This window comes from Pimephales promelas, chromosome 9 (genome assembly GCF_988280905.1).
Source record: "Pimephales promelas chromosome 9, fPimPro1.hap1.1, whole genome shotgun sequence".
In the NCBI taxonomy this organism is placed as follows: Eukaryota; Metazoa; Chordata; class Actinopteri; order Cypriniformes; family Leuciscidae; genus Pimephales; species Pimephales promelas.
In genome coordinates this window covers 24,529,256-24,554,190 of record NC_142777.1, presented here as the reverse complement: position 1 = coordinate 24,554,190, position 24,935 = coordinate 24,529,256, and the positions used below count along the sequence as shown (strand labels likewise).

Here is a 24,935-nt window from a genome sequence, read left to right as displayed (position 1 = left end):
TTACATAGTCAAGGTAACACATTACAGCATCCCAACGATCCTATAAAGAGCCAGATATCTGATGCGTGTGTTGGCTTGGGTCCTGCTGTATCTGGGAGACAGGTTGCTTTCACATCCTCCCCCATCCTGAGTTGTAATGAACGAGCTGTCTTACCCAAACAAACAGGCTCTCTGGAGAGACATAACAGCTACCTCTCTAATCCGGGAAGTTGCTCTTATCACAACACAAATGGAGTGAAGAAGGGAATAGGCCTATACAGTTTGTAAAACCCTCTATGAATATATAAGATATGGCAGATCAAGTAAAGAAATCTGGGAGTGAAAGAACCTTTCATATGTGATATGATATGCCTCAGGGCTATGTATTAAGTCCAACTGATTTGTTTGTTATTATTGATGTGGATGATTATATTTTCTTTTTATAGCTTGATATATTTTAAAATGAGTTTTTAGTTTTTGTTTTCAGAGAATGCAATGAGCATTGCAGCCAAAAAGTACTTGAAATTGATAACAAACCAAGTGCCATGTATTTATCATAAAGATATGCACTTTTCAAGCAAGCCATTCCACAAAATGATTGCATTTAATACAAACATATAAATCACAATATAAATAAATATGAATAAAAAGAAAACCTACTGTATTTTTATATTATAGTTAGGTTTGTATTGAAAATCCTATAGAAATTTTGTTACAGCAGTGGGAAAAGAAAACGTGAAGAAAATCACTAAACAGCACAAGCATAATACGCTGATCTGTTAAAGAGGGATTTGGCAGTGAGAGAGGAGTAATTTGTGTGGCCGTCCTGATGTTTGGCGCCATTCATTAGACAACTTTATGGAGAGCTAAAAGCAGCTTCCAACATTCGTCCCACTCCCACACACACTGCCTTCCGTGTCAGGCACCGCACACGCAAACACACATTCAACTTGTAGTCACACTTTCAATAAGCCAGGTCATTCTTGACACCACGTTTGTTTTGCTGGGGCAAGAACAGTCGGCCATAAATATAAATAATATATATATATATATATATATATATATATATATATATATATATATTTATATATATATATTTATTTATTTATTTTTATTTTTTTCCAGAATCACATCAACCAGCAGAAAAAAATATATATATATTATCGTTAAGTTTTCTGTGCACTTCTTCTGTATATTTACTGCTGTGTGCTGCTTAAATCGACACATGTGTAATATATGTCGGATAATAATTGAATCATTGAAAAAGATATACCCTTTTCCTTGGTGGATAAAAACCTAGGCCGCTGGAGTTTGTTTGGCTTAAAACAGATGTGTTTTTACAACCTCTGAAACCTTACACAGCACAACCTTTGTTTTGTTTGTTTCTTATATACCCAAACTACACCTGTCATATCCATCTCAGTTTAAAATACAACTGTGTGTGGGAAAGAGAGAGAGGGAGGGAAGTGGAGCACATCAAATTTAAAATCCTCTCCCGACCCACAGTAATTCCTTTATTCCGTTCTTCACTTGTCCCAATAACACACATGGCGCTTAATGAATGTGCAAATAAAATCAGACTGAAACCCTAGACTCCAAGAACCAAAACTATTAAAATTTCACATTTAAATCCCAAACATTTGTGGAAAAATTCTCTGCAAGTTATCCTAACTTTGCTTTCTTGTTTACTCGCCACTTTTAAGCTGTAAAACTTGACGGTTTGCCCTGCCTGCCTCATTACAGACATTTTGACCCCCTGTTGGAAATGAAATGATGCCCCCTGTTGGCACGGATCTTGTGGGGATTAGGACGTCTCCCAGGATCAGCTGGGTCCTGCTCTGTCCCAAAGAAGTAAAACAAATATTAATCAGCAATAGCTCTGTCACACACAAAGCGCACAGAGCCATAAGAGGATGGAAGGAGTTAGGAATCAGATGTTGTGGGAAAGGGGGAGTAAAGACACCCCTGTGTGTGTGTGTGTGTGCGCGCACGCAGGAACAGTAGTTTACTATGGGACAGGAATGTTTGCTGTACTCCCTGCCATCCTCAGGTTGGCAGAGGTCTGTGCCCGCACCATGTGTGCCAGTGTCAGCCAGCACTGCCTGCCCCGCCTCCACCTGCTCAATCGGGCAAAGCTACCACGGCGCCATCTGGTGCCCAGTGCAGCCACGCAAGCCATGCCATGTTTAATCAGCGCATATGAGCAAACAGAACGAGCGGGCTGAGCCAGGTGGCAGAGCCGGCTGCCCGTTTGACTGGGGGCCTGGGCGGCCAAACCCGGCAGGGGCATCAAAGCCGGCCCGGGATTTACTGAGTAACCAGCCCCTAATCCACCCCCTTATTGGCTCCATTCATATTGAAATGTGTGATCAGAGGAAAGAGGGAGAGCCTGGTCTGGCCGGAGAACGGGCTGGCACAGCTGCAGGGATAAAGTTCCACCATGAGAGCAGCACTTTATTAGACAGCTAAGGCCTCATTGATTGGATTAGAGTTTGGGGTCATGGGTGGCAGTCTGTCTGTTTGTGTACGTATATATGGAGGGCTGGTTCAAGGAAGTGTAATTTTCCACATCTCCTGACTTCGAGTACGTGTGGTAACCTGACTTGGTGGGTGCGTTTGTGAAAGGTTTGGTTCTGGTTGGTGCAGGACTTGGCAAAGCACAAAAGAGTGAACGAAACAGAGAATGGGCGGAACAAAATAGAATGCAAAAGCTCAGGCCTGGTGTCTGCGCTAAAGATTGATTCCGCCCTGGCCTCTCAGCATGATCCTGACTGGTATTAAGTTGTAGCGCAGGAGAGGTTTTTTTTTTTTTTTTTGCCAGACAACTGAAACAAGAATTAGCTGGTGACTTAAAGGTTTTCTCTGATTCCTCTGCTAGAAAGCGAGACCCGTTTAGGAGCGATTGAATGTGGCTTACCAGGGATCACTGATCGTCCTCTGAGCTATTTTGTTTAGGGTAAAGTGTGTGTGTGTGTGTGTGTGTGTGTGTGTGTGTGTGTGTGAGAGAGAGAGAGAGAGAGAGAGAGAGAGAGAGAGAGAGAGAGAGAGAGAGAGAGAGAGAGAGAATATGAACATTTCACTGGAATTATATGATAGCTTTTCAAGATATGTATGAACAATTTTGTAAAATTATAATAATGATTTCAACTGATTCTACAATGCATTTGAAAATATGCCAATTTTGCTTTTCCACCTTGTGATCTTATTTTATCCTCAAAATATTTCCACTTTTTTCATAACTTTATAAAAAGTTACTCATTTTAACTCATTTTAAAAAGTAAGACATTTAGTATTTTATTTTGATTTATTTGTTATTTTTAGTTCTACAGTTTGGTTTTGTATTGATCACATTTATAAGCCAGTGATTTGTTTATGATGTATATTTTTATACATTCCGTAAAATCATCACTGATGTGAGTTAATCAACTTTATCTGAAGCAGCATTTATTTTACATTTAATATTTGTTTCCTTGTCTTTTAATATTTTAATATCCAAATCCTGAAAAGACCAGAAAGAAATGTAACAGTTACAGACAGTTCCTTTTAAGACTAGACATGTGGTTATGTAACTATTATTTGGACATTTGGTTTAAAACTTTTTCCTGGAAAACCGCCTGTTGAGATTCCACTGGCAGAAGTACAGCTCCCAGTTAGTCCTACACAGGTATGAACGCCAAAACAAAACTACAAATGAAAATATTCTTCCTATTCCACCAAAGCGATTTTAACTGCTGCCATCTACACAGTATTGTGAGACAGAGGAGTTGAAAAGGTTTGAATGCATTAGTGGATCCGAGGGTCGGGGCTAATCCATTTTGAGAGTGTTTAGAGTCTCCAGCCAGCAGACCTCGGTGGAATCCCTGTTCAAATTCAGCCGGCCCGGCCAACCAGCTAGCTAGCCACTAACTGAAGCCACACTTGACATCTTATTTAAAGCTTATTGAGTGAAAGGACTTTGTGCCAAGCAATTTCACAGTTATTTGCAAAAGATAAACCTTGGATCTGGAATCAGAGCATTGTAATCTGACAGAGGGGAACTGTTACCGGAGCTAATACCCTGGGTTTTTCTTCAATGAGGCGATGTTCTGAGTGCACATCTGAAGGGCCATCACGTTCACAAACTGACAACATGAGGAGTCCCGAATCGCTCTGCGTTGTTGGATATGATCATGCGTCAGTGTGCATGTTTCATATCGGATATCAGTCATATATGCATCAACATTCCCTGTGTCCAAATATCTGTGGTATGTGTCCTTACTCACTGAGCATCAAAGGAAGATTTGTTGGCCTTTGTGGCGGACTGAAGCATGGAGAGGGGGAGGGCCATGAATGTGTGACGGGGAGAAAGGTCAAGTTCCTCCACCACGGCAATCTGACTTATTCATGCTCTTCAAAATAACCTCTTATCGTAAACCTAAAATGGTCAGGAAAAATACAGGACCCTTGCCTCCTTTGATTCGTACATCTCTTCCTAATTTACTGGTTCAGCATATAAACGTGAGACTTGTTTCTATGCTCAGCATTTTTCACGCTGAAGTCAATAGTGACCGAGAAAAGATTCAACAGTTGTAGCGCAAATGAAAGGGCACTTTGCCACTGGGCCACATGCTGATTGTTGACTAAACAGGATCTAGTCCATCAATAGTGTAATATTATCTGCAGTATTTCATTAAGAACCAGTTTCTTTTGACTGCTTAAAGGGATAGTTCACCCAAAAATGAAAATTCTGTCAGTATTTACTCACCCTCCAACCCCATAAGACCTTTGTTCATCTTCGGGACATGAATTGAGATATTTTTGATTAAATCTGAGAGCTGGATCACTCCTGCATACTAGTCCATAGGCTTCTTGAGGGATTAAAACTTGCCGGCCTCGAAAAGTTATTAAAGACATTGTTAAATAATAGTTCAAGTGACTTCAGTGGCTCAATCTCAACTTTATCAAGCGACGAGAATACATTTGTGTGCAAAAACTAACATAAATAACGACTTTATTTCAAGTTCCTTCTCTTTGCGCCTCTAGTCGTGTGATTGCGTGGAGCTACGTCACACGTAGGCTCACTATTGGCCGACGCTGGTCATGTGTGTGATGCCTGTGACGTACAACAACAGATCATACATTGTCTTTAATAACTTTGAGGCCGGCAAGTTTCAATCCCTCAAGAAGCCTATGGACTATAATGGAGGAATGATCCAGCTCTCAGATTTCATCAAAAATATCTTAATTTGTGTTCCCAAGATGAACGAAGGTCTTACGGGGTTGGAACAACATGAGGGTGAGTAAATACTGACAGAATTTTCATTTTTGGGTGAACTATCCCTTTAAGAAACCTTTACAGCATTTTGCTTAAATCTGTCAGTCTGGCTTGCTAACACAATTTATATCACAGATTTAATCATTCAGTAACAGCAAGCAAAAATGTCATTAGAAACCAGGAAATTCCATGTGATTATTTACAGCCGTGGCTCAAACGTAGTCATTTGAAACTATATTTCTCTCGTAGTTTGCTTATTGATTCCAGGGACTTTTCAGGCCTGCAAGTGAATATTTGATCATTTACTTCCTCTGCAGGTGAAGAAAAGAAAGACCAAATCTAAAACAGAAAAGGAGAGAAACCTTAGATATCCGGCTCTTAGTCCTTGCGTGTATTACCAAGGGATTGGTCTGTATGAACACACACACCCCTGATGGAGTCATCTGGTGAAGGCATGGTGCTGTTTTTTGGTTCAGAATGATGGGAGATTTATAGCTGTTTCATTGAACCCACGCCTCTGTGTCATAAAAGTTTATAATATTTTTTCCAGGATGAAGATTTTTAAGCATATCTTTACCTCTAGCATGAAGATATAATTTACAGAGCCTGTAACTCACTGTGCTGTGGCAGAATTTCAAAGCATTAATACTGGACTTCTGGAACATGATAAATGACCTCTTTGACACTCCTCCGCTGAACACTGCACTTGGGTTATATACATGCAGACGGGGAGAACAGGCAGGATCGAGATTACTGTAAAAGTCAAGCAGTCTGATTGCTCACACTTTTGAGTTTGACATTTACTTTCCCCATTGTTTGTGTGCTATACTCCATCTGTGTCGTTTGGCTGACATTATTATCCTGTCAAAAGTTGGAACTGAATCAGGGTAAAATAATGACACACCATATTTCACACGCACACACACACATATGCCCATAAGCACAAAAAAAAAAAAGAAAAAGAAAAAAAAAAAACCAACATTTTTTCCATCTGTGATTTCTGAGGTCCTAAGCTCTGGAAAATTGAATGAATCCCTTGCAGTGCTCCAATACACTTGGTTTCTTGTATATGTCCACCACTGTAGTGCAACATATATTTTCAAGTGCAAAATTCTCTTGTAGTTTTTCTTTTATTTCTCTTCCTCTTTCTCTTCAATCTCACAGGCAACATTTTCATCATTACTCCACACACAGGAATGGCCCTTCTAACGGCTGATTGTTTGATTGTCTGCACATTAGCTCCCCCTTGTGGTGTTGAGAAATGAAAAGCACCTGTCATCTAAATAACCAAAAGGAAAAGTGTTTTATTTAGGAAGGTTTTTAAAAAATCTTTATATATATATATATATATATATATATATATATATATATATATATATATATGGGCATACATTAGTTAATTATATTGCACCAGTATATTTTGTTGAGAAGAAAAAAAAAATATACACTTACATGCTCACAAAAACTGCATTCAAGGATCTCTTATATATATATATATATATATATATATATATATATATAAAACCAATGATTGTGAATATTTAAGTCTATTTGCATTTAAAGTGCACCTTAAGCGCTATTATATGTTATAGAGAAGCACAGGAGTTAAAATAGGACAGACAAGTTTTCTTCTGACTAAATCTGTGAGATTATGAAAGATTAATTAAGCAAAGCTGTATAAGCATCTAATTTAAATATATAATGCATGTTGTTGTTATGTGTGGTTTGTGATATGTCTTTTAGTTTCGAGTGGGTAAGTGTTTTTTTAAAGAACGCTTTTGAATTATGCTATCCAGAGCTGCATTTATTTGATCAAACATAAAGTAAAAACAATAGTTTTATACCTGTACTTTATTCCGCTAATGGAAAAGTTGAATTTTCAACAGCATTACTCCAGTCTTTAGTGTCACATGATCGTTTAGACATCATAGTAATATCCTGATTTGTTTCTCAAAAACGTTTATATTTATCGATGTCATTTTCTGAGGATTCTTTGATGAATATAATGAATAGAACATTCAAAAGAACAGATTTTTTTAATGGAAATCTTCTGTAACATTATAAATGTCTTTACTGTCACTTTGATTAATTTAATGTACCTTACTTAATAAAAGATGAAAAATATAAATAAATAAATAAATAAATAAAAACTTTTGAAAGGTGTGTTTACATCTTTGCATGAAAACGAACATAGCACAGTACAGTGTCTTATCAGAAATGATCTTTTCCTTGTTCTGTTGGGTTTGTGTAAAGCCTCATTCTCATTAAAAGGCCACTTAATCCAAGGCCACTCTGTCTTCAGTAATTGGTTGTGATATTTTTAAACGTCTGTGTTTATTTTTTGGAGGAAAAAAAAATGTTTTACCTGTGACTCAGGTAATCAACGCCCTGTGCAACAGCAATTACGCACACCTCTCTGTGGGTGGCTTTAGGGCTGAGGGCCAAGGCTGTGGTGCTGGAGGAGCTTCCATTGTGTAAGCCTTCCATAAGACATGCTCACCACCGGCTGCCCACACACAGTCGACTTAATGCTACGTTCCAGCGAGGCTGGAGCTCTTCTGTGTTGCCACAGAAACGGATGTACAGTTTCTAACCAACACAGAGGAACGATTTGGCACAAGTTTCAGCCTCTGCCGACTCAACAGGCCTCAAGGTAAACATTCACAGCAATCATAACCACACATCAACGTGTGAAAGCCACCTTCTCAGACATGCAACTCTGACCACGTCCCAGATCGTCTTGATTGACATAAGGCCTCTTGCATGTTTTTAAGGCCGGGTCTCGCCAGGTGAGCTCTGGGCCTGTTGGGGCAGATGTGCGGGCACTGCTGGGTGGGAGTTACCCTGAGGGCCAGCGTGGCTGGATTAAAACTCAAATCCTCCTGAGCTCCACACAGGATGGGTGGGGCACTCAATCACACTTGGAGAACACGGAGAAAGACACCTCAAAGCACTGGATTCATTGATTGATCATTATAATGGGAAATGTAAATTTTAAAAAAAAAGTAATACGGAGAGACATGACAATGTCATAAAATGTTCGTTGTCATTTTGTTATGATTTCTTTTTTTCTTTTTTTTTTTTTGTAGAAGCTACACTACTGTTCAAAAGTTTGGATGTTTTTTTAATTTTTTTAAACCAATTTTAATTACATTATTTTGAAACTATTTTACGATATATTTAATTTAGAAAAAGTGACAGTAAAGGGATTTACAATGTTACGAAAGAGTTCTATTTCAAATAAACACTGTTCTTTTAAACTTTCTATTCGTCAATCGAATCGTGAAGAAATGGTTCCCACAAACAATATTTAGCGGCACAATTGTTTTTAACATTGAAAATAATAAGAAATGATTCTCAAGGAACAAATCAGCATCTGAAGGGTCAAATAAATGCAGCCTTGGTGAGCATATTTCAAAAACAACAATAAGCTGACTGACCCCAAATAAATTATGCTAGTGTGATTTGAAACTTTTGTCAAAATATTTAAAGCATTTATACTATAAAAAGTACCGAATTGAGTAGGCCTAGTTGTTAGTTGCACTATATTACCAACACTGTAAAAAAAAAAAAGTTGTAAGTACAATCAAGTTGAATTTTGTATAACATAAAAAATTAGAAAATTGCTTAACTTATTTTGATGAGTTAAAGCAATATAAAAACATATTTTGTTATATATATATATATATATATATATATATATATATATATTACATTTATTGATGATTACATTTAACAGCAGTAAGGCCAAACCTGAACATGCATTGCCAGCCAAACATTGTCCCTTTTGTGCGTAAAATGTGATATTAAATAAACAGTGACGGGTAGCATAGTCAGACTATACAGCTTTTAATTGGGAAAAGCTTGTCAGAATCTACTGTTTTGAATTTGAATACATGAATCTGTCTAGCTTGATAACCCCATCAGTTTAAACAAAGAGACTAAAAGACGTAGAGTTCTCCAAATCAAGGGAAATGCATGTATTTAGTGTCATGCAAGCTGGTTTTGAGCTTTTCCTAAAGGCACATACATAAGCTCGGCTTTTCCCTCTGAGCTCCAGAGGACCCAATAAAGCTCCTATCACAGAGAGGATATGGGGCATGTTTATCTTTTCTGACACAAACCTCAGCCTTTCACAAATTAAACCACCATCACACAAACAATGCAGCCGCATGCTTTCGTGCCCTCATCAGCTTTCTGTTGTTATGAGGCCTCTCACTGTTGGATATTGATGAGTTTATTTTTCTTTCTTTTATTTTTTTAAGGCGTCATATACTGACACTTTTGACAATGCGTATACATCCAATGCACATGGCACCCATTAGCATCAATATGAGATGCAGATATATATGGGCCAGAAGGCGCCTCCTAGTGGTATAACCCTAACCCTACCCCAGACCTAAACCTACCATAACCAAAGCGTCTTATATTGACGCTGAAGGGTGCCATGTGTGTTGGATGTATACGCATTGTCAAAGGTGTCAGTTTATGACGCCATAGGATGAGAATGCGTTGCTTATTTTCATTCAGAAGTTTGGCAGTCAGTAAAAATCTTTATTCAGCAAAGATGCATTAGTCAGATGCGTCAGTAAAGACATAATGTCTATTCATCAAAGTCAACCCGATCTCACGGGAATTCGTACGAATTTTACGAGGTGGCTAATTCGTAACAATTCATACGACCTCACTCGTACAAATTAGTACGATTTTGCTAAATCGTACATCTTTTACGAATTGGCCAATTCGTATGAATTCGTACGAATGACCTACCCCTGACCCCGCCCCTAAACATAACCGTCACATGGGTTTGGACAAATCGTATGAATTCGTACGAGATACGAATTAGCCACTTTTTAATCACTCGTACGAATTCGTACGAATTGGTCGTGAGATAGGGTAGTCAAAGTACATTGATAAAGGTGTATCACAGTTTCCAAAAAAAAAAAAAAGATCAAGCAGCTCAGTTGTTTTCAGCATTAGAAATATTAATAAGAAATGTTTATTGAGAAGCAAATATTAAAATGATTTCTGAAGGATCATGTGACTGAAGGCTGGAGTAATGAAGCTTTTCCCATCACAGGAATGACTTAAAATATATTTAAGTAACCATGTTATTTTAAATTGTTTTACTATATTTTTTCATATAAATATATTATTATATTATATTATATTCTGTCAAAAGTTAAACAGGTTTGGAACAAAGTAAAGGTTAGTAAATGATGAGAGATTTGTAATTTTTTTTAGGTGAATTATCTCTTTAAGAACTCCTTTAAAAAGCTATAATAATTCACACCCCGTCTGAATTGACCATTTAAATCTCTGAATTTCTTAGCAAATTTGCGTGGCAAAGTTCTCATTTGAGAAGAAGGTCTTAGTACTAGGGGAAAAAAAAGTGAAAGGATCTGTCCCCTAGCACTCTGGTATTGAGGAGGCATTACATATTCACAGGGGGGGATCTAATGCAATTATGAGTGTTTACTTACACCATGTGTGGCCCCCTTCTGCTGCTCTGTGCCACTGGCTGCCCCGGCCAGCCAAGAGGAGATGAAAAGACACAGAACGGGAAGCCAGTGTGGCTCTGTTTGTTTTCAGAATTTAGCCCATCTCCCCTCGTGAGAGGCGCTATCTGAGACCCCTGCTAATTAAAGTTACCCAAGAAGGAAAGGAGCGCGCAGAGAAAGAGATGTGTTTGGATATGAACCCAACTCAAGTGCACACCGAAAGTCAAAAGTGGGGTTCGGCACTGTGGAAAAATATACATAATGTATGATGTGACCGCAAGTAGCCTTGTTAGTTGAGTATGAATGTTTGTTTAAAAGATTAGATATGGCTTCTTTATTAGCAGCCATCTGAGGAGGTCTCCCTTTAGTGTCTCATTACCGATGCTGTGCACACTAAGGCCACCTCAATTACCTTAACCTCAAATATTGTCAATTAAACAGAGGAAACAAACAAATGAAAAAAACTCTCCTTTTATGTCGTTCTTCCATAGTTATTAGTCCCCTCGTGAGATAATCTCCATGCGCGCCGATAATCAGCCGAGAGGACGTGTAGGCCCACTTTCTGAACTTAAACACGCCTCACACCCTGATTGTTTGACTTTCTTATATTTTGACTTTGTACCTAGGGACCACGGTGACATTTCACAGGTGTGTGTTTTGTGGCAGAGTTGATATTAAGCAAATCTGCTGCTGCTGCTTATATTTGCGCTTAGGGATTTTAAAGCGACAGCAAGCACAAGCGGGAAAGGTTTCCGACCGCCCGAGGGGAAAGCGTTCGATATTTGCTAAATAGATAGAGCCTCCGAAAGCACTCCCAGTATGAGGTTTAAACACACACATTCCTCCCCCCATAAGTAAATGTTCATATTCAATAAATGCTCTTCTCCGCTTTTAGCCAAAGTAACACTGCGACTCCATGCAAACAGGAGGTGACCTTCCATTCAAAACCATTATGGGACGTCTCCTGCTCTATTCTACAGTAAAATAGAAGTGATGGTAGATCTTGATGCTCAACAGATAAAATGACAAATCCATTGGAAATCTCCAAGCAGCATATGGTGTAAGATTTAAGCCTGTGAGCTATTGAACCTAAGGCCAGGCTTAGCTGAAAGTAACAGACAGCATATATTCTAAATGTCTCTTGTGTCATCTGTATCTCTGTTGTGTGGGAGGTAGACAGAGAGTGGTGTTGCACGTTTTATTTATCCTTTCACACCCATGTCCTTTTGTGCAACTCTTCTGGGTACACTGCAACAAACATATTTATCTGTGTATGAAAATTTCATAAGGCAAGCCATTGTTGCATTGCAGTCAAAACATGTAGAGAATCATGGGTGTTGAGGCCCATTCTCCAATTTATAAACCTGACGGTGTTTCTTAACACTGCAATTACATAATTACTCCTTAGACAAACATGCTAACCATCCATTTCGGTGGTGTGTGTGTGTGTGTGTCCCTTCAGATATTACACAACATGACCTCAAATCCTCTACATGAACATTAGAAAAACCATCACAAACAACCCTTGTCTCAAACATTTTGTCCTGTGTCGGGGAGTTACTTACTAAAACTGGAGAGTTTCTAACTTCATTATAATTTTGGTCGGCTGACATCTGTTTTCAAAAAAGAATTTTGGAAATGTTTTAGTTTTGATTAGTGAAACTTTGTGTTCATGATACATTAAATTAAATAATATACGTTAAATTATACAAACTGAATAGTTAAAAATGTATTTCCTGACACTTCTGTTCAAATGTTTGGAGTCATGGTTAATGTGTTTGAAGGACGTCTCTTATGCTCATCAATATTGCATTTATTTAAAAGAGTAAAAACAGTATTATTATTACAATTAAATATAACTATATTAATATATTTTAAAATGCAATATATTCACGTAATTTTTCAGCAGTCATTGCTGTCTTCAGTGTTGTGCATCTTAATATTTTGGTGAATATTTTCGACTTGATTTGATTTGAATGTTCAGCAGAACAGCATTTATTTGAAATGACGATCTATTGTAACATCATGTCTTTAATGTCACTTTTGATCAATACATCCTCACTAAATAAAAGTATTGATTTATTTCATTAAAGAGTTCAGTTAAAATCTTACTGACCACAGACTTTTGAACAGTAGCTAGTTTATGTAATGTAACCAAGAATATTGTTCATTATTAGCTCATGATGCATTAAAGTATGATTGAAGTGCCTCCCTACTCTGCTTTTGTCATAATATTATAACTCTATTTAATAAAGTTGTGTTGCCAGTCAAATAATTATTATTTAGGCCCTTAAAAATCCCCAACATTGGCTATGCTAATCCAGTGTCAACCAACTTCAAGCAAGGAGATCCGCTGCAGTGCAGGTGTGCAGCTTCAGTGTTGCTGACCTGTCCTAACCCTTCCAGCCACGTTTGATAAGGGGTTTCCCTTGCTATAGCAGCCAGGACTGTGTCACTGGATCCGGGTTTGCTGTGTTGAGCTTTAGGCTGGGGATGTCTGAGGCATTGGCTGGCATTAACACTAATGGCCCGGATTTACTGCTAAAACACGGCTTCTACCAGGGTGGTCTTTCACCGACTTAGGAACGCATTCTTCCATGGCAGTTTGGGCTTTGTGTTCATCTGAACTAGGCCACTGTCTTTTTCTCTGAACTCTCTCTCTATGTGTGTGTGCGCTGTCTGTCTCTCTGTCTCAGGTACTTGTTTTAAAGTTATCATTGCCACTGAAGCTTGAGTGAACCATCAATTAAGACAATCCAGAGGCTGTGTTTGTTCATGTTCTCTGCCAAACCCTTTGAGCTGAGTAGCACACGAAAGGAAACCTAAAAGAAGCACACCTCTCAAAGTAAAGAAATGCCAAAGAATACAGACAACCAAAACTGAATTTTATGCTTCACCACCAGAGTTACAACTTCAAACAAACTTTCAAGTAGACATTCATTTATAATGAATCTTGACTCAAGTTGTTCATACTTGCTAAGGTCACAATGACGTTTTATTTGTTCACTTGTATTTCCACATGAGAGGAATTCCATCTGACAAAGTATTCATCTTGATTTACCTTCGCACATAAATCACTGCAATTACAAAGTCAACTGACATAAATACGTTTGCATTTCAAAAGCGTCACAAGTGAGTTTTTCTTTATTCAAATCAAATTCAATTTGTCTCTCAGTCTTTCACAGTCACGCTTGAGATCCTGACCCAGAGCCTACATGGTCCAACCAGTTTGTCGGCAACTGGGCCACCTGTCTAACAATTTGGTTAAAATAAGTTTACAAATTCATCTTTCTTTTTCATGCATGGAATTTCTTGAACAGGGAGGTTTTACCATCCTTAAAGGGTTAGTTCACCCCAAAATGAAATCCCCCATGCTGTACCTACCCCGTAAGACCTTCGTTCATCTTCGGAACACAAATGAAGATATTTTTGATTAAATTTTGAGAGGTGAAAGAGATTTTCCACGACGCATGCGCGAGAATTGCGATCTTCTTCAACAACTTCAGTTCAGTTCTCGCGCATGCGTCGTGGAAATCTCTTGAACTCTCGTCTCAGGCCTACAAGGAAGAAAAGGAATAGTCGAATAAAGTCGTTATTTTTGTTGTTGTTGTTTTTTTTTGCACAAAAAGTATTCTCATTGCTTGATAAACTTATACTTGAGCCTCTGTTGTCACATGGAATATTTAAACATTTTCTTCATTGACTTTCTGGGCCATCAAGTTTCAATCCCTTAGGCAGCCTCTCAAATTTTATCAAAAATATTTTCAGTTGTGCTCTGAAGATGAATGAATGTCTTACGGGGTTGGTACAGCATGGGGGTGAGTAATTAATGACTTAATTTTCATTTTTGGGTGAACAATCCCTTTAAGGCTATCACACGAAATTATAGAGATAGTATATTCACAAAAACATGAAAAAATTTTAACTGGAAGATCTGCTCACATTGCATAGTGACCAAGGCTGTTTTGCTCTTTCATCAACAGCACCGTCGCCTAGAAGTGTCACACATTTAAACACACAGGTGCACCCCCACACACATTTGAACACCCTTGCGCACATTAAATATAATAATTAAGGGAGAAATCTTTTGATCCACATCTAAATATTGAGGAAGGCAACTCCAGCCCCTTTGACATTTTTTCTCTTCCAAGCTATATTTGCTCAGCAATATTTACCTATGCTGGCATTTCCGTTGTTTGTCAATTTTCCTTATGAGGCTGTCGGAATGATGCACGGTGCTGACTGCACATTTGGCAGGGTAAATGCCTGATATTTGCCTGGACCAAGCTCATGTGAGAGGAATATGTCTCATATCTGTCATGGTAAGCACACAGGACAAATCGTTATTCTTCATTAGAATCTGATACTCATTGCTGTATTTGACTGCTGTATTTGATGTCAATCACGTTGATGAAAAACACACAGCTCAATCAAAGGTCACCACATTTGTGATAGACAAGTGACATTTAAATGGGCATGGAATCATTTCCGAAAATTTACTTTTAATTTAAATAAGATACATTTGTTCATTTATAGCAGACACTTTGGAAAACCATTACAGCCTATATCAGTGAAGTGGGCCTATTAGCCTACGGTGGAAGCTCTTTTAACGATTCAAACTCTCAAACGTGACTTTGATGATTCAGAATTGTGAGGATTCGAAATAGCCTACTGCTTCACAAAGTTAACATTGATGAAAGTAAGAAGAACAACTTACCATCTTCCCATTTTGTCTGTAGTAAAAGAGTACAAGGCAATACCTATGTTTTGTAGAGCATACCATTGATCACTCTTTTGTGTTTGGTTATTTAAAGTGTTTCAAAAGAGCAAGTCATTTTGCAAAGCAATTGGTTAGTTTGAGGTTTTTAAAATAAAATTGTCAACATGAAATAAAATATTGTCCTATATATAGTATATAAATATATCCCTTATCTGTCCAATCAAAATAACTTCTCCCTCTTGCAACATCTCTTCTTATAATGGCGTTTGGCGGCACAAGGGTGGGAAATTTTCCCACATACAGTATGATGATGAGATCACAGCAATCCACAACAATCCAAATTTTTGATGGACAAAATTAAGTCAGTTTTATGCCAACCTTAAATTCTGTGCAAACAAACTGATTCAAAAGAGTCATGTAATGCATACCAGACATCCGAGATAAATGACTTTGTATTTATGAACCTCTGTTTATAAAATAAAGTAGCTTTCCTATGATTTTAAAAATACAGTTGCTACAGCTCAAACTAAGATGTTTGCTACTTTTAGCGCCACTAACTGAAGGTATGAAGTCTGAATGGTCCAATATAACTTAGGCCTTTGTAAATGTATCCCCTATAAAATGCCCTGCATTTACAAATGAGCGTACTGAACAAGCACCTGTCGCTATTTGTCTTCTATCTTTTGATGTCTCAATTTTTTAGTGATCTTTCTCAGTTTCAATGGAAAGAGCAACACAGAGTCACAGCTTTGAATCTCAATCTCTGATTGATTGCACAGTTTGGCAAGGAGATGGGGTAAACGTGAGGGAGAGACTTTGCTTCATTTTTCCATTTTACGTAAAGATGGAAAAGGGGGAGGGGGTTCTGCCAAGAGTATGCATTTGATCTGAATGGAACTACAATTTATTCCTGGACAGCCCATCCCAGTTCATCATGGAGAGGCAGTCCCCAGACAGCCCTTTGTCTCTGTTTCTGACAGGCCACAACTGCTATTCTAACCCTCAAGAGCATGCTATATTAAATCAATATATAATATTACCAAGGTCAAAATGCAACCCGTGATCAGCTGCATGTTTCCCCAACCCCTAGTGACACGCACCCATCCATCTGCCTATGACAAAATTCTTTCTGTTTTTCTAGAGGCTTCTCTCACACACAGCATGTCCTTCTTGGAGACAATGAAGGCCCAGATGATAATATTATTGCAGATGAGGATGAGAACTGGTGGATAGTGGTTTCAAAGGGAAATAATGGTACATATTTAAAAGAATGGAGTCCTGGTGGGTTTGCTCTTTAATGGTGTGGAACATAAACACAAGAACATGGATATTCAGCCAAGCCTGAAAAGAAATACAGGCTAGAGTCAAACTGATGAAACTTTGTCTTAAATTCAGACAGCACACAAAAGAAAAACAAAATGAGTGAAAATTGATGTTTTGTAGTACAAGATTGCCATCTACTGGCAAAAGACAAAACATACAACCAAATCAAATTCAAACAAGCTTTATTGTGTGAAACAATAACATTGTGACTCAATGTATATTCCTTGATAATATAAACTTTTTTTTTTTAAATGATCTGAAATAAAACTTCTCTCTGCAGTACATACAGTATGAAACCTGAATGAAACTGCGGTGTGATGTGATCATTTTTAATGTTTAAAATGTTGTATAATGTTGAACAGGATTCAGGGCCAATGAGATCTGAACTGTGGAGATCTGTACTGTTTAATTTGTTTTGTTGAATAGTATTTGACAACTTTGATTCTTTTTCCCTGGATGTAATGTCTGAACAGAATATAAACACTGTTCTGTTTGGGAAAGACAGGATGCTTCCTTCATTTCACATATTGATCACTGTACGAATACTGAAAAAGAGAAAGTGTGTATTAGTGTATTTTTTATATATATATATATATATATATAGACACACTCAATTATTAGTCAATGTAAAGACTTCATTAGTAGATTCACAGAACTGACCTTTTTCCAGTAATCATGAGATCAAAGCCATGGTTAACCTGATCTATAGTCAGATTGTGTGTCACAAACTCATCCAGCAGAAGCTTCCCACTCATGTAATCCAGCACCAACTTGGGCACCGCCTCAACACTCTTCCAACCTGCCAATCAGATTGCATTTTCTGGGTGTCTTCCACCTAAACAACTCACATCACTCTAATAAATAATAAATATAAGAGAGGACTGTTAAATGATTAGACCTAATTCCCCATATCACATAAAACTGGTACTGCACCTGCAACATACACATCAGAACACGACCATGATTGATATTTTAATTGACGAGGCATGCTTTTACCACCAAAATAGGAGCCTTTCAAAGTTTTTCCAAGCAGAATATCCTCAGAGACCAGAGTTAGTTCCCCCATCTGGGTCCAGCCCACCATCACACAGACTCCCCCTGCAGGACTGCACGCTTCCACAGCAGCCCTCTGATTGTACGATAAGATTCATTGGTTTACATGAATCCGGATCAGTGACGTTTTAAAAATCATTGTAAATGTAAAAGAATAGCGGATTCCACACCGCAACTTTAACAAAACGGCACAGTCAGAGAGTCACTTTCAGAGCTATTTCTGAGACAGAGATAACTGCAGGTTGGAGTAATGGGAGCTCCAAAAGGTTCAGAAAGGTACAGAATGCTCCAAAAGAAACTAACCCCATACCCATATCTTTCTTTTAACGATTAAGGATATTTACAATGAATGGCGTCAGCCCTAGTTATCCTTATAGTTATTATTATTGGTGTGGAAGGGCCTTAACTTACCATGACTCCCACGTTCCCCACACACTCAATAGCAAAGTCAACGCCACCATTCGTCAGCTCCCTCAGCACCTCCTGAACTGGTTTATTGTGGTCTTTAGAGTTCACAAATTCAGTGGCCCCAAATGTCTTGGCGATCTCAAACTTATCCGGGTTGATGTCAACAGCGATGATCCTGGTGGCACCGGCAGCCTTGCATCCCATGACCGCTGCCAGTCCGACAGCTCCCAAACCAAACACCGCACATGTTGAGCCAGATTCTACCTGGAAGAGAATATGCCAAACTAGCTGGTGGGATGTCTTTTTAATTTTATGTATCGCCTTTTGACGTTATGCCAGTAGAAATCACACACACTTTGCCTGTGTTCACTGCTGCCCCATATCCTGTAGACACTCCACAGCCCAGCAGACAGACTTTGTCCAGTGGGGCATCTGGGTGAATCTTGGTGACGTTGTCCTCTGGCACAACAGTATATTCAGAGAAGGTGCTGATACCAATAAACTGATAGACCTGCTGATTCTTACAGGTGATCCTGCTGGTGCCATCAGCAAGAACACACTGCTGATTTTGCTTCCTTAGGCAATAAAGAGATACTTAATGCAACTGATTTATTTTATCAACCACATCATTATTCTAGTCTATGAGTTTAGGGGAACCTAACATCACTCAGTCATGATAACTCACCAGTTTTTGGTGCAGAGGTTTGTCTTTGGACTCATGCAGCGTTCACATTTCCCACACTGTGGCACGACTAGAGTAATAACTTTATCTCCTGTAGATAAATTGTAGAATGGTAGAATGCAGTTTTAAAGTTAAAGCAAAACTATAAAAACTATAAATCATATTTATTTACATGCCTTTACTTTAACAAAAATATATATATATTTTTTATCACTACTAATCTATTTATCTGCTCTTTATTCATGTTTTTGGACCAATTGCAATTCAGGATGCAAAGATTACAAAGTCATCACTGTCAGTTACATTTTAAAGCTCCCGTCCATAACTTTTTTTTGGTTAAAAATTATCCCCCAAATTTGTTTTAGCAAGTACATAACCAACCAGTAATCAAAACTATCTGCTTGCCTTAGCTCGATTCAAAGAGGTATATTGTAATAATGTTTTTAATTCCAGTGGTACTGGTGGATTTCCACAGGAGATTCGAGCATGTCTTTGAGTCATTACGTCACATCTGTACAATTACGAGTCTCGGCTAGTAGGCTATATTGCATGTAAGGATGTTGGAGGTGGAGATTTATAGCCTTTTCTCACTGGACTTGATATAATTAAACTTATCAATTTGATGGCGGATCCAGAAAGGTTCAAACGACAATCACCAGTGACAACAGATTCACCCGCTGTAAAACACAAAATACTTCGGAGTGGCTACAGAAAAAAAGAGACTGCAAAAGCGTCCATGCGAAAACAAGGATAATATCGGGAGGACATTATTACGTCACGCATTGCGGATATTATTAACATCATACATTTGAGAAAAAAGTGAAGAGTTCAGATGCAAAAGCCTCTAAATGCCATTTGAAATTTTCTTCTTTAATGATGATTTTTGTCAAACTTGTATATTCAAGTTCAGTAATTTCACTTAAATAACAATTAATAGGTAATTATCATTGCCATTTAAGGTGAAATCACTGAACTTAAATATACAAGCTTGACAAAAATCATCATTAAAGAAGAAAATTTCAAATGGCACTTAGAGGCTTTTGCATCTGAACTCTTCAAGTATAATTTGTATTGTTTTACGTGATTTGATAAGCGATCGTTATATCTAATCAGTGTGATTTACTGCAATGCTTTTCCCCTTAGTTGGTCAGAACAAAGGTGGATGTTATTTTCTTGTTCAGAGGACATTTTCCTGGTAGCACCTCATTGTAGTACAGGAGATGCAGGGGGCGGAGTTGGATCCAGATCTTAGGGGTGGAGATGGGTAGGATTAGGGGTGGGGTTAGGGATCAGGGGGCGGAGATGGGTAGGATTAGGGGTGGAGATGGGTATGATTAGGGGTGGGGATAGGGATCAGGCGACGGAGCTGGGTAGGATTAGGGGTGGGGTAAGGGATCAGGGGCAGAGATGGATAGGATAAGGGGTGGGGTTAGGTATCAGGGGCGGAGATGGATAGGATAAGGGGTGGGGTTAGGGATCAGGGGACGGAGATGGGTAGGATTAGGGGTGGGGTTAGGGATCAGGCGACGGAGATGAGTAGGATTAGGGGTGGGGTTAGGGATCAGGAGGCAGGTTTAGGTATGTGTAAGGTGGGAGGAGTTGGATCTGGAAAATTCTGTCAGTATTTACTCACCCTCATGTTGTTCCAAACCTCTATGTGTTTATTTGTTCTGCTATACACAAAGGAAGATATTTGGAAGAATGTTTTAATCAAACAGATCTCATTCCCCATTGAATACCATAGTATGTATTTTTTTTCCTACTATGGTAGTCAATGGGGAATGAGATATGTTTGATTAAAACATTCTTCCAAATATCTTCCTTTGTGTATATCAGAACAAATAAACACATAGAGGTTTGGAACAACATGAGGGTGAGTAAATACTGACAGAATTTTCATTTTTGGGTGAATTAACCCTTTAAAGTTGATAATTCCACGAATAACTGCAATTGCAGATTTCGAACAGAGATGGCGACAAAGAGGAAAAACAACACACTACAGCTTTGAATAAATAATAAATCAATGTAAATTATATTTTTAACATATATTTATATCTCTATACTTACAAAATTATATCAATAGATTGGCATAAGTTTACTAGTTAAAGTTAACACACAAAAAAGCCTCCTTGATGGATTTACCTTTGGACATCTTTGTGACTCCTGGACCGACACTCTCCACCACTCCTGCTCCCTCATGTCCCAAGACCAAAGGAAAGGGCTGGGGATTCATAGTTTTACCAACCTCATGCAGGAAAGTCCAGTCGGTGTGGCATACTCCAGATGCTACTATCTGACATGGGTCAATTGAAAGTCATTTGTCTGCTGCATAAATAGTGCCTGGCTATTGATATAACATCATAATCGCGTCTTTATGCAATACTACATATATGCGTGATGTAATGTATGCAAAGAGATTACATACAGACTGGGTTAATGAAGCGTAATGGACACACCTTAATTCGTACTTCATGTGCTTTGGGAGGGGCAACCTCCACTTCCTCAATGGAAAGTGCTTTCCCTGGTTCCCAGGCCACTGCTGCCTTGCACTTGATTACCTAATATAAAAAAAAAATAAAAAAACTGAAATCTGAAAACATTTCAGTCTTAAAAACAAGGATTCTCTTTACTTTATGTCCTTACCTTGCCCTCAGTTTCCATGACACTTTTAATACAATGAATCGTTTCCAAAGTTGTCAATAAACAGCCTCCTAAAAGAATATGAATGACAATTAAAGCTTGAAGTGTTTTTTCTTTGTTTCTTTTTGTACAAACCAACCAAGAGGGGGGCAATATAGAAACGATTTTACAGAGACGGGAGCTTCTGGATTATTATTACCCTTCAGACTTTATCACCAATGCATTTTTAAAAAAAAAATAATTGTCGTTAATCTTTTTTCAATGCACCTATTGATTACCTGCAGTTTTGTGAGGTTAACTGATGTACAAACCGACAAGGAATAGAACAAAAAAAAAAAAATAGAACAATCACTTAAAATTAATTATTGTGTTTTTGAAATATGATCATTTTGAGAACTAATTACAAAAATGAATGTATTGTAACACAATTTTAAATAGTTGCAATGGCATATTTCAAGTACTATCCCACTTTCTTAACTCTTATATTAACATGTTAGCAGGTTGTTTGTAAAGTGCATCACTTTAAAGTTATTCCGATGGATTATCATCATTAAACATGCTGTCATGATTTACCTTTATGAACCATATCATACATTAATTAAAGCCAAGATATTTAAATAATATGTACTGTATATCTGCACACAGGCATGAGGTTGCATATATGGTGGCATGTGTGTTTCTCACCCTTGTGTGGTGTAGCAATATGTATCATATGTCACATGCATTCCTGTTTTACAATACAAACCATGCAACCTTTTCATAGCAGAATGATGTTTTGAATGTTTTTTAGAAAACCATTCACATTTCTTTTCATTTAAAAAACATTTCACGTTACCTTAAAAAGAAACAGTTCAAGTACAAATAATTACATAATATTATTGTACTGACGTAATAGTAAATGTTTCGAATTACTTCACGTCGAGGGGGATTGTGACATCCCTCAAGGCTATAAAGTAGTTTTCAGTAGTTAACCATATTTAAAACACATTCAGTAAAGCAGATGAAGGCATGTACAGATTTACAGCATATGTTTGCATTCTATTCATAACTTACATTCAGAGCTGTTTTTGTCAGGGCTTGGGAGTGGATCTGCTGGTACTAGTGTACTTTGTACTAGCACAGCTGCTATACAATTATTCATAGAATGTGTTACTGGATTATTGACCAATCCAGAAGCTGAACAAGCTGCTGTCTAAAAGTGATTGGCTAACCCTTCCTCTTTCCAAAAGGGGCAGAAGCAAAATAAGTTTGATTGTGATCACTGGTGAAGCCCCTTGGAAACTATTGTAGCAACACATGTGGAAGTGTGGAATAGAAACACAAGAACTAAAACACATTCAACAAATATTAGTCTTAAGCAGTCTGAAGGCACATAGAAGGGGGGGATACTTACTTCTCTACAGTGCACAACAGTGACGAGAAATGAAGTAAACAAGGTGCAAATGCAGTGCAAGCATGCCATCTACTGCTAATAGAGAGAGAATATACAAACAGATCAAATTCAACAGATTTGGCTATTGTGTGGAACAGTTTCTGACCATAATAGACATGTTCCTTGCAGTCTCATTGAGAATATAAACAAAGAACAATCAATGTGCTGTTCAGTGAATGTGACTTTACCTTTCCTATATATTTTTATGTTTTTATATATTTATATCAGTGCACCTGTGCTACAAGAAATTAAAAGGGACCTTTGGATTAGCAGACACAGGAGATAATCATTGTCTAAACATAGGCCTATCTCTCTTTTTCTCTTTTTCAAAACAGTATTTTATTATGGAAGTTAACTGTAATAACTTGTTAACTGCAACAAAAATAATTTCTTAAACTCTTCACTTAAAACATCCCCACATTATCACACACACACACACACACACCCTTGACCATACCTAGAGAATGGCATGGGGTACTTTCCATAAGATCATCTCTCAAAGCAAATCAAACCAGCTGTTAGGCTAACTGAAATAAAATCATGCCAATCTCTAGGTATGGTGAAGGGTGTGTGATGATGATGTGGGAATATTTTATTTCTAAAGGCCAAGGGAACTTTATCAAGCTGCATATTATCCTGAATCCATGAAAAACTGGCCTTTAAAATTTTTTAAATCTGCCTGACTCCATGAAAATTTAACATAGGGGTGTCCTGACTTATGCCCCTTGTATTTTAAGCAGAGGTGGGCAGAGTACACTATTACTTGAGTAAAGGTACAGATACGCCTTGCTAAATTTTACTCAAGTACAAGTAAAAGTACTACAGTCAGATGTCTATTTAAGTGAAAGTACTGAAGTACTTGTTTTTAAAAGAGAGTTTATCAAGAGAGTATATTGCATTACTTCTGCCATGGTGCTTACATTTATGGACAGAAACGTCAGTTATGAAAAAATAAATAACATATTAATGTTAATACCTTTACGAATTTAGGAATTGAAAGTAAAATCAAGTCATTTTCATCTTTTTACCATGTTGCTTTTTTAACATTTAAGAAAATTTCAGAAAATTAGGAAACTTGAAATAGTCTGGTGAGGTGGGGCCACGGGTCGGCACATTCCCGGGATGGATCTGCATCCTTCCTCCATTGTTTCGTCTCTTATCTAAATCTGACCATGTAGTTGACTTTGGCAGAAAGCTGAAGGTGATTGCTGATAGGCTGTCCCAATCAGTGGCGCCTGCACAATCCAATCACGTTTGAGAGGAAAACAACAAATTGAGGTTTTCCAAGATTTTTCTTTTTTCCATTTTCTCCAAATAATAGATTTCATATAATATATATAATAGATTTCAATATAATAGAAATATAATAGATAGATATAATAGATCTAATATAATAGATAGATATAATAGACCAACACAATTATACAATATAATAGATAGATATAATAGATTTCAATGGGATCCGTCACAATGCTTTTGAACCGGTTGGTTCCCATTGGAGTCCATTATATGGAGAAAATCCTGGAATTATTTTCATCAAAAATTTCTTTTCGACTGAAGAAAGAAAGACATGGACATCTCGGATGACATGGGGGTGAGTAAATTATCAGCAAAAGTTTTTATTTTTTATTTTTTTATTTTTTTAAGTGAACTACCCCTTTAATCTTTGCACAGCCCTAATATAAAAAATAAAAATAAATAATTCATATTATATATATATATATATATATATATATATATATATATATATATATATATATATATATATATATATACACACACACACAAAAAAGTAATTCCTGTCAATCATTTTCCACTGCCTCCTAATTCTAGTACTCCTGCTGTTCAATTCAGCATATAAACAAATCTCCATCTAGTGGAGCTGTTTAGGAACTACGGTCATTTATAGCAAAAAAAAAAACAAAAAAAAAAACAAACAAAAA

At 37.6% G+C, this 24,935-nt stretch overlaps 1 protein-coding gene across 1 annotated transcript; it reads right to left on the bottom strand.

The window, feature by feature from the left end:
* Positions 1–16,942: 16,942 nt before the first annotated feature.
* Positions 16,943–22,698, bottom strand: LOC120474335 (alcohol dehydrogenase class-3). The gene is made up of 10 exons (XM_039664513.2): positions 22,614–22,698; positions 21,564–21,631; positions 21,377–21,478; positions 21,063–21,213; positions 18,924–19,011; positions 18,594–18,813; positions 18,242–18,502; positions 17,774–17,906; positions 17,438–17,576; positions 16,943–17,322 (listed from the first exon to the last, which is right to left on the bottom strand). The coding sequence occupies exons 2-10, from the start codon at positions 21,579–21,581 to the stop codon at positions 17,298–17,300; spliced, it is 1,137 nt and encodes a 378-aa protein (XP_039520447.2). The 5' UTR covers positions 21,582–21,631; positions 22,614–22,698; the 3' UTR covers positions 16,943–17,297.
* Positions 22,699–24,935: the final 2,237 nt, after the last annotated feature.